General features: G+C 35.9%; 1 protein-coding gene across 1 annotated transcript in view; it reads left to right on the top strand.

Moving 5' to 3' along the window:
• The window catches only part of BICC1 (BicC family RNA binding protein 1), a gene marked incomplete at its 3' end in the record, with an annotated part of 47,944 nt that extends 36,230 nt beyond the window's left edge, over positions 1–11,714 (top strand). The window contains exons 7-16 of the mRNA XM_009893054.1: positions 224–355; positions 1,471–1,657; positions 3,057–3,215; positions 3,607–3,803; positions 4,099–4,240; positions 5,341–5,497; positions 6,885–7,050; positions 8,315–8,354; positions 9,021–9,175; positions 11,558–11,714. Coding sequence (XP_009891356.1) covers positions 224–355; positions 1,471–1,657; positions 3,057–3,215; positions 3,607–3,803; positions 4,099–4,240; positions 5,341–5,497; positions 6,885–7,050; positions 8,315–8,354; positions 9,021–9,175; positions 11,558–11,714 — 1,492 coding nt within the window. The remainder of the gene's footprint in view (positions 1–223; positions 356–1,470; positions 1,658–3,056; positions 3,216–3,606; positions 3,804–4,098; positions 4,241–5,340; positions 5,498–6,884; positions 7,051–8,314; positions 8,355–9,020; positions 9,176–11,557) is intronic.
• Between the last annotated feature and the right edge of the window lie 1,024 nt (positions 11,715–12,738).

Here is a 12,738-nt window from a genome sequence, read left to right as displayed (position 1 = left end):
ATGCCACCAAACTGTTTGAGAATCCCAGGGTAGAAAGATACACCTGTATTATTGTGTGCAATGAAATAACTTTACTGAAAATTTCATCCTTGCTAATTTTTCTGACTTTACTGTACCATGATGTATATGTGTTACAATCTCTATATTTTAGCTTATTGCTAACGTTTTCATGGGAAAAGGGTAGGCTAGAAGTCTTATGCGTTTTTGCGTCTTGTCTTTTCAGGGTTGCCTTCCTCTTGTGCTCATGTTTGATATGAAGGAAGAAATTGAAGTAGAACCACAGTTTATAACACAGCTAATGGAGCAGTTAGATGTCTTCATAAGCATTAAGCCAAAGCCAAAGCAACCAAGCAAGGTTGGTGAAAAACTAATTTACACTTTTCAGGCTTTCATGACAACTTTTCAGAGCTGATGAGTTGACATGTCTCCTCCTCCTGCCTAACTTAATGGATCATAAACTTGTAAAAGGCATATATATTTTCACTTGAAATATCAATTTAAATGTTACAACAGCTCTCCTTTATGGTAATTTTACTTTTTCATTAAATATTTGACAATAGAGATTAGCTTTCATATGGAAGGTACTGATAAAAGAAATCAACTACGAGGAGATAAATTGCATCTGACTTAAAACTACTCTTGATTTGTTTTAAAAGAAATTCATCTTAAATTGGAGCTCCCCCACATAACTGCAGTGTTCTTTAGCAATCAGAATTTTAAAAAAATAAAACAAAACAAAAACCCAAATAATGTGACTATGAGAAAAGTCTGACTGTTCTACACAAGAAACAGAATTACAAAATACCTCTCATGGGAGACGTTCACTGTAAAATATTCAGGCGAGTGTGGTTAGGAGACTCAGTTATCTGCATTGTTGTATAGAATGCCATAACAGGCAAAAATTTTGAAATGTTAAATGACCATTCCATTGTGTCAATAAGTAAGCTTCTCTGTGTAAGGATATATAAAATCAATACAAAGAAACATCGTGTAGAGAATGTACAAGAAACAAATAATGGTGTTTGCCGTTTAATTTCCCAGGCATTTGTTATTCTCGGAGAGCTATGAATTTATTAGCTGAATTTAATATGAACAACTACTTTGTCTACTTCAAGGCATAGATCTCTGATAGAAGATCAGATTTTAATTATTGGTTCGCTTCGCTAGATCTTGGGGTGCTTAAGATTTGATATACCAAATAGCACTAAGGTACAGTAATAATTGTTTTTCTTAGACAGAAAGGACTTTCATCATTCTTGTTGTCAAGTGCATAGAAAATCCCTAAACTTACAGTAAAGCCCACTGAATTTGAGTAGTTGCTAATGGACAATATCTCGTGCTGTCTCCCACAGCTATTTTACCGATAGACATGAGGGAGTATTAAGAAGAGTTGTGTGTGTTGCAGATACTTGTTACATAGTTGTATTACTCACTGGTTTTCCTTTTTTGTTGTGTTTTCTTTACCTACAGTCTGTGATTGTAAAAAGTGTTGAACGAAATGCCTTAAATATGTATGAGGCACGGAAATGTCTCTTGGGACTTGAAAGTAGTGGAGTTACCATAGCATCAAATCCCTCTACTGTCTCGTGCCCTGTTGGTCTGTCTTGTCCTGGTTTGGATATCTTGTCCTCAGCAGGACTGGGACTCACTGGGCTTGGTATGCATTCTATTCTATGTATATCTTTATATTCTTTTTTATAGATATGCATTTGTTCGAAATGTTTTCACTTTTTCTAGAAAAAAAGGACCAGATGTGTGTTTTGCATAAGGAATTGTGTTAAAGCATTAGAGAATTCCAAAAGCATCTGGCCTTTCAAGGGCTTATTTTTGTAAAACTTCCTCCAAGGCTTTCGTAATCAGCCGGGTGACTCATCTCTGTAGAAAATCCTCCGGAAGCTCACGAACCACTCAGCTGAAAGTGAAGGAGGGAAATACAGGTGAAGGAGTACATTGCCTTTACAACTTTCAGAAGAATCTCTTTCAAACAAAATTTCTTTGGTAATATTGTGATGTCTCAGGCTGCCCTGAATTTGGGTTCCATCAACAGTACCATGAAAGTTAATATAGCTAACACCACATTTCAGGTCGAGCTGTACCTCACTGTAACTGAGGGATGCACGTGCTACTAGTTTAGACCTTAGTTATCAGTATGAAATTTAGGACAGAAACATGTAAGCTTTCTGTCAATGTAATTGTATAGAAGTGGTGCATAGACCAGACTGGAATTACCATTTTAATTTCAAGCTCTGAAAACACCCTGTTATCAGAAATGCATAGAAAGCCAAACAGTCCCAGAAGAATTTAGGGACAAATCTTGACACTGGTTCTTGAAACTCGGAGTTCTCTTGTAACCACCATGCTCCTTTGCGAACTGCCATCCAGGAGTGCTGCGTAGTTCCATGTCAGATGCTTTCTTGGGGGGTCACACGGGGGCAAATGTTTGTGCCATTTGATTGTGGGTTTTAATGCTGCTTTTGTTGCCTTTCTTGTCATGCCTGTGCTTTGGGGTTGTGCTCTTACCTCTTTAGAGCATAGTGATAAACTGCCTTGTGAATGCTTTTACATGAAGAGCTGGTTTGAGGGAATGCTTTGGGAATAAGGAATGCATTTGGGGGATGATTTGCAGTTGGTATTGAAGGTGCAAAAAGGAATTGGATAGTCCTTAGTGTGGAAGTAGTGGTTCGCTCGTATGGGCTTCTGAGAAAAGGTTATTGTCTGAAATGAAAGTGAAGTTGTGAAGCGTATTTGCTTTCTCGTTCTCTAAGTGATGCTTCTTTGAAACAAACTGGCAGAAGCAATGAAGGAGATACAAAGGGATGGTGGGGCTGAGAAGCAGCTGGTGCAGACTCTCTTGTTCTGACAATAGTTAGAGTCTAAGAGAAGGACATACGAGATGCTACGATTCCTCTTGGATATATGATTCCTAGTTTAAGAATGCTTATTCTTTATGTAATCTCTCCACAAAATTAACAGCAGGTTTTTGTTTAACAGGTGCTTTTGTAAAAATGTTTTTCCATAAGTCTTAACTAAATATTCACTTGTATAATTTTTTGCAGGCCTTTTAGGTCCAACAGCCCTGTCAGTCAACACCTCAACTGCTCCAAACTCCCTGTTGAATGCCCTGAATAGCTCTGTGAGTCCTTTACAGAGTCCAAGTTCAGGCACACCTAGTCCCACGTTATGGGCAACATCTCTTGCTAACAGTAATGCCACAGGTTTGTAGAAGTTAAATGTAAATTAAATGAATTGTCCCTCGGTAAGTTGTTAGAATGACAAATGAGAAGTCTAGAATCGTTCATTATTTAGAGCCTTAATAATTCTTTACTTTAGCTTAACACATATTAATAATTATCCAAATTTAAAGTTATAATTTAGTATAAACTTAAGACGTTGCTGTCACATGCAAAGTTTTGATCTCTTTTATATAGGAAACTATGTTAACCTACAAAGTAATGGTTAGATAAAGCAGTACATTTTTGGCATGCAATTCTAATGGAAACTTGTTTTCATTGTATCAAAGCCATACAGAGATTTATATAAAAGTATTATAGTACTTGAGAAAGTTAAATGAGAAACCTACCAGAACATGATGGAATTTTGTTACAGGTTTTTCTGCTATTCCACACCTAATGATACCGTCTACTGCCCAAGCCACTTTAACTAGTATTCTGTTGTCTGGAGTACCTAGTTATAGTCAGAACACTCCATCTCCACCACCAGGCCTGACTCCTGTTGAAGTCCACGTTAACGGCATGCAATCGGAGAGTAAAAAAGGCTCACCTTCTTTAAATGGTCATGTAAAGGTAAGTGATGTTTTCTCTGGAGAACCAGATCAGTTTGTAATAAACCTCTACTAAGAAGAGCTGAGAGAGAAAGCTAGCTACATTAGTAGATTCTTAAAGCTACTAAGTTTAGAAATAGATCAGTGGTGGTTTCAAAATATGACTTAAAGATTGAAGAATGGAACATTCAAGCATATTGTTCTCCTATATCAGGAATTAATTTCTTGTTCTCCTGCACAGATAGAAAAGGGAAATTCTTTCAATATTTCCTTAAGCATAACAATCACTGTAGCGATTTTTTTGACAATCTTTTCAGACCTCAAATATCAAGTATGCTGCACTGTCTGCCACATCGCTAGGAGAAAATGTGTTGAGCACAAACCACAGTGATCCAGTAAGACAAACAAGTACTCATGGGGCCTCAGAACAAGTAGCTGCCAAGTCAAATAGTGCAGAAGGTAAAATTTTGACATTTTATTCTTTTGTCTGGTAGTATTTGTATAGCCTACGTACAGTTCGTGAAACAAAAATTTAAATATATTGCCTGTGTATTGGTTTTGCAGCCATGTTGAAGGAAAATATCGCTGGATCTCCCAGATTTGTTGTCAAAGAAAGTAAATAGAAGTTGTGGGTTTGGAGCTGTACTGTTGATAGAAACACCTTAAGTCAACATAAATGCACTTGTAATGTTTAATTTTTATTCCCTAAAAGCAGAGGGAAATAACCTATGAAAATTTTAGTATCTCTTACAGCAGCTTAATTTCATTGCTTAAAACAGTCTCTGCTGGTTTAAACTGTGTTGTATTTTTGCTTTTTAATGAAAGAATTAATGCTTTTGAGAAGATTGCAGAAAATTACGTGTAAATCAAACCTAGATGACACTGGCAAACAGAATTTATTTACATGTTTTATAACAACATGTCAGTTATGCTGCCTTTAGGAGCTAAAGGATCTAATGAACTGTTCCCGTCATTCTTGGAGGGAGGGAAAGCCAGTTCCACTTCAGACTTGAGCAAATACGTGTAAAGGCCTTGTTTCCCTTGCAAATACTGGTCAACAAGGAGATGCTCTTTTATTAAGGGTTGTGGTCATTTGAAATGCTGACTTAAATAGAAGGTACATGACCCAATCAGTGATAAATATTTGTAAAAACACATTCTAAAGATATTTGAACATTAAGTGAGGACCTTTTATTCCAGCAAAAGTTATCTGAGCACCTGGCAATGTTTACTGAAACTAGACATAAAATAAAGTTTTTTAAAAATACTCTGATCATTTCTGATTGTCAGTCTTTAGATTTAATATTAACTAATATTATTCAAAGAAAGTTTTAAAAAAGAAAATAGTTAGCGTTTCTACTATATATGGGAACACTAACACCTTTTTTGTGCATTTGAACTTATGTTTCTGACTTCTTTAAACTTGACCAAGTTACTATCCCTGAAGACCAGAATAATTCTGTAAAGAAGAGTAGGTTTTGTTCTATAGCTGTCATTCCTTCAGTAAGTTCCCTAGAACATGAGAGGCATTTTGTTTAACTATTCTATTGGTCTTGTAGGTTGCAATGATGCTTTTGTAGAAGTGGGCATGCCAAGAAGTCCATCCCATTCAGCAAATACCAGTGATCTGAAGCAGATGATGAGCTCTTCAAAACAGGCCTGTGCTAAGAGACAAACAGTTGAATTACTGCAAGGCACCAAAAACTCTCATTTACAGTAAGTTAAATGTGCTAATACAGATTAATGGAACTTGCACCATGCAAAAATACTTAACATGTTTTTGTTGGTAGAAGGGGTGGTTCAGTCTTAAGATACTCAAAGAGCCGATTTAAATTTGGCTTGATTTTTTTTTTTTTTAAATCACATTGGGCATTAATAGACCCCTCATTTTATCTGATAATTGTGAACTTTGAATGCTTTTTGTATATCCTCAGTTTTTTTCTTTGACTTGGGGAAAAATAAATGCTTTTTCTCTCCCAATAGAGAGTGGGGATTTTTTCAGAGTAACTTTCATTACCTATTTCTAAAAGATACATTTTTGGACTTTTCTTTTTTTTTTTCTTTACTGATTGCTTTGAGAACAATTCCTAACTGACAGCTGCCTTCCTTTTGTGTGTACTTGAGGCTGTTTTCTTCTTAGAAAAATGCTATTCGGGGCATAACAGCATGTTCTCAAACATTTGTCTCAATTATTTTTGTTTGGTTGTTTTTTTTTTAAAGAGCCAGCAGTGGGAAAGGCTCTTTTGAGTCATAATATGTCTTGGCAACACAGGCTGTGTGCTTAACGCAATGTTTCATCCGATCTACTTTAAGTAGTGTTTTCACTATTCCTTTTGGGAACTGTTTATCATCATCCTTTTGAGATGCATGTTTTCTCTTACCTAATTTATTTACACTGTTAAAGCTATAATATGTGTTTCATTAATTCTGCTTTCATCATTTAGAAATCCAAGGATTCCTGCTAACCAGACTCAGTTGTTTGTATGTCTTGTTCTTTTTGTTGAGGATATAGTGCTCACCATTTCCTTAGGACATATTTCTGGGGTAGTCTACAGCATCTAAAATGCAGTCACTATGCTTCGAAGCAAGAGTTTATACTCTTCTAGAGTAGGCCTAAAATGTGGCTGATTTTTATTAAGAAAAGATTTCATTAAGATGTACTTTGGCATGTAGGACTACGATTATTGAAGCTTCAAATGCAAGTAGGACCCATGTTAACTTCCTTAGTTCCTGTTATGCATCTCTTTATCTTGCTGCTATGGTTAGAACTGCTGGCCTGGGCAAGGCTAAAGAGTATGAAGTCACGCTGTGTAGGAGCTGCACGTGATGATTCCGGATACCAGACAGGTCAAATCTGAATGTATAAACTATGCCTCAGACTTGGTAATACAGAAGCAGCAATACACGTTTGGTTTCACTGACAGAGAAACAGGTAAAGAAAAGCTGAGACTTTGGACATACTGCTCAAAATGCTGAGATGTTTGTGTACTGGCATTTTTTGAGTTTTGCTGCCAAACTTCTCAGGATAAAGATCAGTTATCGAAATTGCATTGAATGTTCACTGTGAAAAAGACTGGAGTTCATCCTGACTTTGCTCCTGCAGTGCCGCAGAGAGGCTGCTCTCGGATGCAGAGTTAAGTGCTTCTGAAAGTCCCATGGCTGATAAAAAGGCTCCTGGAAGTGAACGGGCCGCAGAGCGAGCAGCAGCTGCCCAGCAGAACTCTGAAAGAGCACGTCTAGCTCCACAGCCGTCATATGTAAATATGCAGGTACGTTTCCCTGAATAAACCCAAACCTAGTGCAAAATTTGATAATTGCAAAGTGAAATTGCCATGTAATGCAAAGGTGACTTTTAACCAGCAGACTGACAAAAAAGCCCTTATGCTTCTGTTGAATAAGAAAAATTTAAGTACAGGATAAATTGCATGGCTATATTAGTCTACACAAGCATCATTTGCGTGTTGAAAAAGAAAAAATCATAACATTGCTTGAGAAGAGAGAATTAGACGTACAAAAGACGTTTTACAACTTTTCATCAGCAGTGTCAACACAATGTTTTTCTATAGCTTGAGTTTCATATACGTGGGATTTGCTGGAGTAACTACTCTGGTTTTGCTTTACAAATACGGATCTCTACGTATACTCTTTTTTTTCTCTTGTACTGTTCCTACTTGGTAACTGCAGCCTACTGCTATACAATAAACTACTTTCATGTTATTACAAATCTCCCCTATGAGACACCCCTTTGACTGTCAAGCAGTAGTGACAGAGTAGTTTTCAGTATAGATCTATCAGTGTGGACATAACTAGACTACATGGAGTAGTGGAACAAGATTAAGGTTAGTGTTTTGCACCCCTTTTCCTTATCTAGTTGTTTCAAGCAGTGAATTTAATGTTTCAGGCTAAAAACTGTGGTTTTGTAGTTTTATGTGTATGTTTAGGCTTGGTAATCTGTAATTCAAAGAAGTGTAACTTATTTAAATGGCCGTATTTAAACTTCATAGCTTCCATTGTCATAGGTGGTGCAAGTACAAGGGGTTTTTTAACTCTGAAAGCTTAGGTTCTTTTCCTTTCAGAAGATAAGTGTATGAAGAAGAACTTAACTTGAAAGAAGATTACTAAAAATAACTGCGGTGCCTAGATTTGTTGTCTAACATATATACTATCCTTTTTGTACTGTTAAGGAATGTTTTAAATGTTAAGAACAGATGCTTAAGGAAGAGAAACTATGCTTGAAAAAATGTCTTCCAAAAAAAAGAAAAATTCTGTCTAACCCGTTTGCAAATACTGTTGCAGCCTCACTCAAATGGATATCAGATAATTATTTAAAATCTTTTTATCTATATTTGACTGAATGCTTTAAGTAACTAAGGCTCTAACTGGACTAGTGTCAAATTATTGTGCGGTATTTGAGGTTTCTCCTAGATGTATTCACTGGCCACTTTCAAAACCTTTGTTTTGACAGAGCTGAGTATTGGAATGACATTTAGTTAGAATGGCAATTAATCTGTCTTTTGCATGTTTGATTTTTAGGCATTTGACTATGAACAGAAGAAGCTACTAGCAACCAAAGGTATGTGGATAAACAGTGACTTCTGAAAAGTTTGCTAGTACATGGCCGAAAGAATTTTCTGAAGTTTGTTTTGTAATTTGATTTTTATTAAAATTTAAAGCTGATAGTGAAACGTTTGTTTGTTTGTTTTCATGTTGGGTAAATTTCTTAATACCACTGTAGTATGAAATAGAGTGTAACTTGCAGACAGGATATTCTCTGTGTGAGTATATCCATATGCAAATGATCCATATTGTTTTCAGGGACCTCACAGCAGTAATACTTGATGTTATTTGGATGCAAATTGAACTTTAAGATGTTTGTCATATTGGCAAAGTTGCATCTTATTTCAGGGATAAATTAAGTTACAAAATTGATAAGGGACTTAATCATATCTCTGATCCTGTTAAAAATAAACTAAATACCCCCACACCAAAAGAAAACCAGAACCCCTCCTTTTTGAAACAGATATAATTCTTTTGGCTTCCTTGCAGCCCTATGGGGTTTAACGATCTTCTGGTAGAGTAAATTGCCTTAAGGAAGGGTAGGAGTAAAGCTGTGTAGCAAGTGGTGGTGTTTAGAACTCACCATTTTGTGGGTTGAAATCTATTAGCCTACAGGACTTCAGGGTTATCATCTCTAACTTTACCTAGGTTGAGACTTATGAATTTGTCTGTATTTTTTCAGCTATGTTAAAGAAGCCAGTTGTGACAGAAGTGAGAACTCCAACAAATACCTGGAGTGGTTTGGGGTTCTCTAAATCTATGCCTGCAGAAACTATCAAGGAACTAAGAAGAGCGAATCATGTATCATACAAGCCATCTATGACAACTACATACGAGGTATAAAAAAAACTATGCTGTAATGGAAATTTTATTTCTAGTGACTGATACAGCTGTTTCTCTTGAGAAATGTCTATAACATTTGTAAAAAGACTTCTTGCAGGTAAGATTTTTAGCTTTCCTCTTAGGGTTCTAATTTTTTTTTTATTGTGAAAAACGTTTCTTACATAAATATTAAGGCATATGGAATACATTGAGCCAACACACCAAATTATATCTGCTTTATAAATCTTTTCTAAACCTTCTAGCTTTATAGAAGCCTGCTCCTGAAAATATATTTGTTTAAAGAAACTTACAACAACTTATGGGACCAAATGTCTCAATAGTTGTAGACAAGTGGCAGAAATTTTGTAACCTACTGAAAACAATGTGTATATAACAGATAAACTATATAACATGAATTACTGCATGGTGGAGCAGAATGTTAGAACACGAAATGGCTGCAGCTCATCTTATCTTCTGTTGACAAAGCTGCAGAGCTGGAAGAGCTTGCTCTATTTGCATTACTTGCTGGGCCCAGAAATTTCCAAGGGAGAAGGCAGCCATAGGGTCCAGCAAGTCTTTTCAGAGTCCCACCATGGGAGTCTTGCAGGGAATTCTTTTTTCTTTTTCCTCAGAGGTGTTCTGAAGTTGTTTTTAGTGTGCTTCCTTGCTGTAATCTTTCCCAACTTCCACAGAGACACCTTTTTCTTTATTTCTGCCCTGCTTATATAAAATGTAAATGGTATGTTTCTTCAGGACCAGGACTTCATACAGCTTTTCTCTAGGATATACCTATCTTTTAATGCAAAAGAAATATTCAACCATGGGGAAGTGGTGTTCCTCGCTTCACGTGTGAACTTCTTGTGTAATTCAACCACATGTAATAGGTTTGGACAGACATAATGAGCTTGCAGTAGTACCTAGGGGGAGAGAAAAAGCTACAACCAAAATCTGTGATTTTTTTTTTTTTTTTACATACTTTTCTCTCCTGATTGAGCTGGGGTGGGGTGTTCCCCCGAACCGCTGCTAAAAGTTTCTAAGCAGGCATGTAATTCTAACCAAGAAGACTATATCTTAGTCATTTGGAGTCTGCCTATGCACAAACCACAGGCTTAGCTCTTTCCAGTGAAATGATAGTGCGTTAGGACTCCTGTTTCCATTGTTTGGTATGAGCTATTGTGGAAACTTCTGGGGAGGCTAAAAAACTTGGATTCCTTGTATTTCTTCTACTTAGCAGTCTTCACGGTTGGTATTAGAGGCAGTACCGCCACAATTCCTTTGTACATGTGCACATTCGATGAGTCATGTGCTGAAGTCTTTGAACAGACATAGTAGTGGTATTATAGTCTAATGTCTGGGAAGTTAATTTGTAAAATAAGCTCACCAAACGTATTTCGTCTTCACTATGGTATTTTACAGTGCATTCAGTTTTCCAGAAACATTGGATGACATCTTTTTTTACTTCACAGCTCTTAGCCATAACTGTGATGTAGCTTAATGTAGAGATCCTGTCTCTTCTTGCTGTTCTGTAAGACTTGAAGTCAATTCCTGCTTTTCTTCATTTGTTGAGTCATACTAGCCATAGCTTACACCTTGGCAATTTTGCCAATGACAAGGAGCTTTTGCCTTTTCTTCAGTGGTGTCAATTTTCCTGAACAGTAGAAAAAATTGCTGCCTCCCAAGTTAACATTTTCAATTGGAATTTGATGCACGTGTATCGAATTAAATTGTTCATTTGGTTTCACAATTTTTAGTTCATTTAAGTGTGTTGTATCAATAATGTCCATCTTTTTTTGGTTACATCCCCACACAATTCCATAGTTAACTGCTGCTTTCAGGGAGTGCTTTTGCCATATTTTGGAACATTCTGACCCACACTGATGGGAGTTGATAATTAGTACTTTACAGGGATATGAAAATCTATTAAAAAAAAATCATCTGCAAATTCACAAAGCATTGCAGAATTGTTGTTGCTGTACTGCATACCATATTGTTGAGAAATATTGTGTACTTGATCCACTTAACTTCAGACAGTTCTTCTGTTATATTCTCTTCCCCATGAAGGGATATAGTTGATAGGCTGCTTTGTCTAGAATTTGTGAGGGAATTTGATACCATGGCACATGTTGGAAACAAACTTGGAACTACTGAGCAATTTATTTTGAAGTATGGTCTTTAAATAACTTCCGCTTAAAATTTGTAAAGTGCATATGTTTTAAGCACACCTGCTGGTTTTGTCTGGTTTTCAATTATTTGACTATCGATCAACTGCCAAAAGAATGTTTGCAAGCATTAAAACTGTTTTTTTTTTTTCTTTTAACTGAGCTGCTTCAAAGAAAACATCTGAGTTACAATGAAACTTCTTCTGTTTTCTGCCCAAATTTTATTTTTTATTTGCAGGGTTCATCAATGTCTCTCTCACGGTCCAACAGTCGGGAGCACCTGGGAAGTGGCAGTGAGTCTGATAACTGGAGAGACCGTAATGGGCTTGGACCTGCAGCTCATAATGAATTTGTCTCCTCAATTGGCAGCCCCAAAAGGAAACAAAATAAATCAGGTTAATAATTTCTTAAGATTGCATTTAAATAAAAAATAGTCATATTGATGTCAATGAATATTTCTTTTAATATAAATGTTTCCTATCATCACTAGGGATTTAAATTACTGGCACCTATAAAGTAGACTTATTTTACAAATTGAAAAGTGAAAGCATATGCAAGATTGTGTAACATGATATATGAATAATGGTCCAAAAGGAAAACTTTTAAGGTTTTTTTTTTTTTAAATGCATGACATTCTTGCTGACAGCCCTTTGCTGTTCTAAAGGTGTACTGAAAACAAAGCTTTATAAAAGCTTATTTCTAGACTACCATTGTTCTGCTCTGTTATTGATGCAACAACAACAGCTTTTTTTGGGCTGTTTGCACACTGGTGGAGAAGTCTGATCTGATCTTGGATTTTAAAGCATAACTCTCTTTATGGTGATAAAATAAGACTGTCCATATGTTTGGCATTTGGCATGGCCTAGCACATGAGTTTAAACACTGTTTTTTGTGGATATAGGATGTAAATTTTGTAATTCATTTTTAAGCAATATTTAAAACTTTCAAATTAAAATTTATTTTTTTTAATAACTTAATATATTGCCTTTGTGGAAGACTGAAAAATGGAGGCAGAGACTACTGGTCCATACTAACTAACTGCATTATGGGGAAATAACTACTATGGCTAGTTTTGCTTTTTTTATTGCATTTTTCTTATAAAGGTAAATAAAACCTAAATCCCAGATTAACTGCAAATTACACAGATAGTAAAAGCTGGATATCCTAAAATGGGATAGCTTCAATTAGAGTAAAGATTCATGGTTGGTATACTCGTAATTATGTATGATTTTAAAAAGCACATTAGCTCAGCTGTTGCACACCATATTCTAAGTACTCACAGAACAAAAGAGATGAAAAGTCTAATTTTAAAATCAAGCCATTGACGTTTCCCAGCTAATAGCACAAAAAATGGAAGGTCTAGGTTAATGAAAATCAATAAGGATTAACAATATATTTGCATATGCATTAGAAGAAAAT

This window comes from Charadrius vociferus, unplaced genomic scaffold, assembly GCF_000708025.1.
Source record: "Charadrius vociferus isolate BGI_N301 unplaced genomic scaffold, ASM70802v2 scaffold429, whole genome shotgun sequence".
Lineage (NCBI taxonomy): Eukaryota > Metazoa > Chordata > Aves > Charadriiformes > Charadriidae > Charadrius > Charadrius vociferus.
This window is presented reverse-complemented; position numbering and strand designations above follow the sequence as displayed.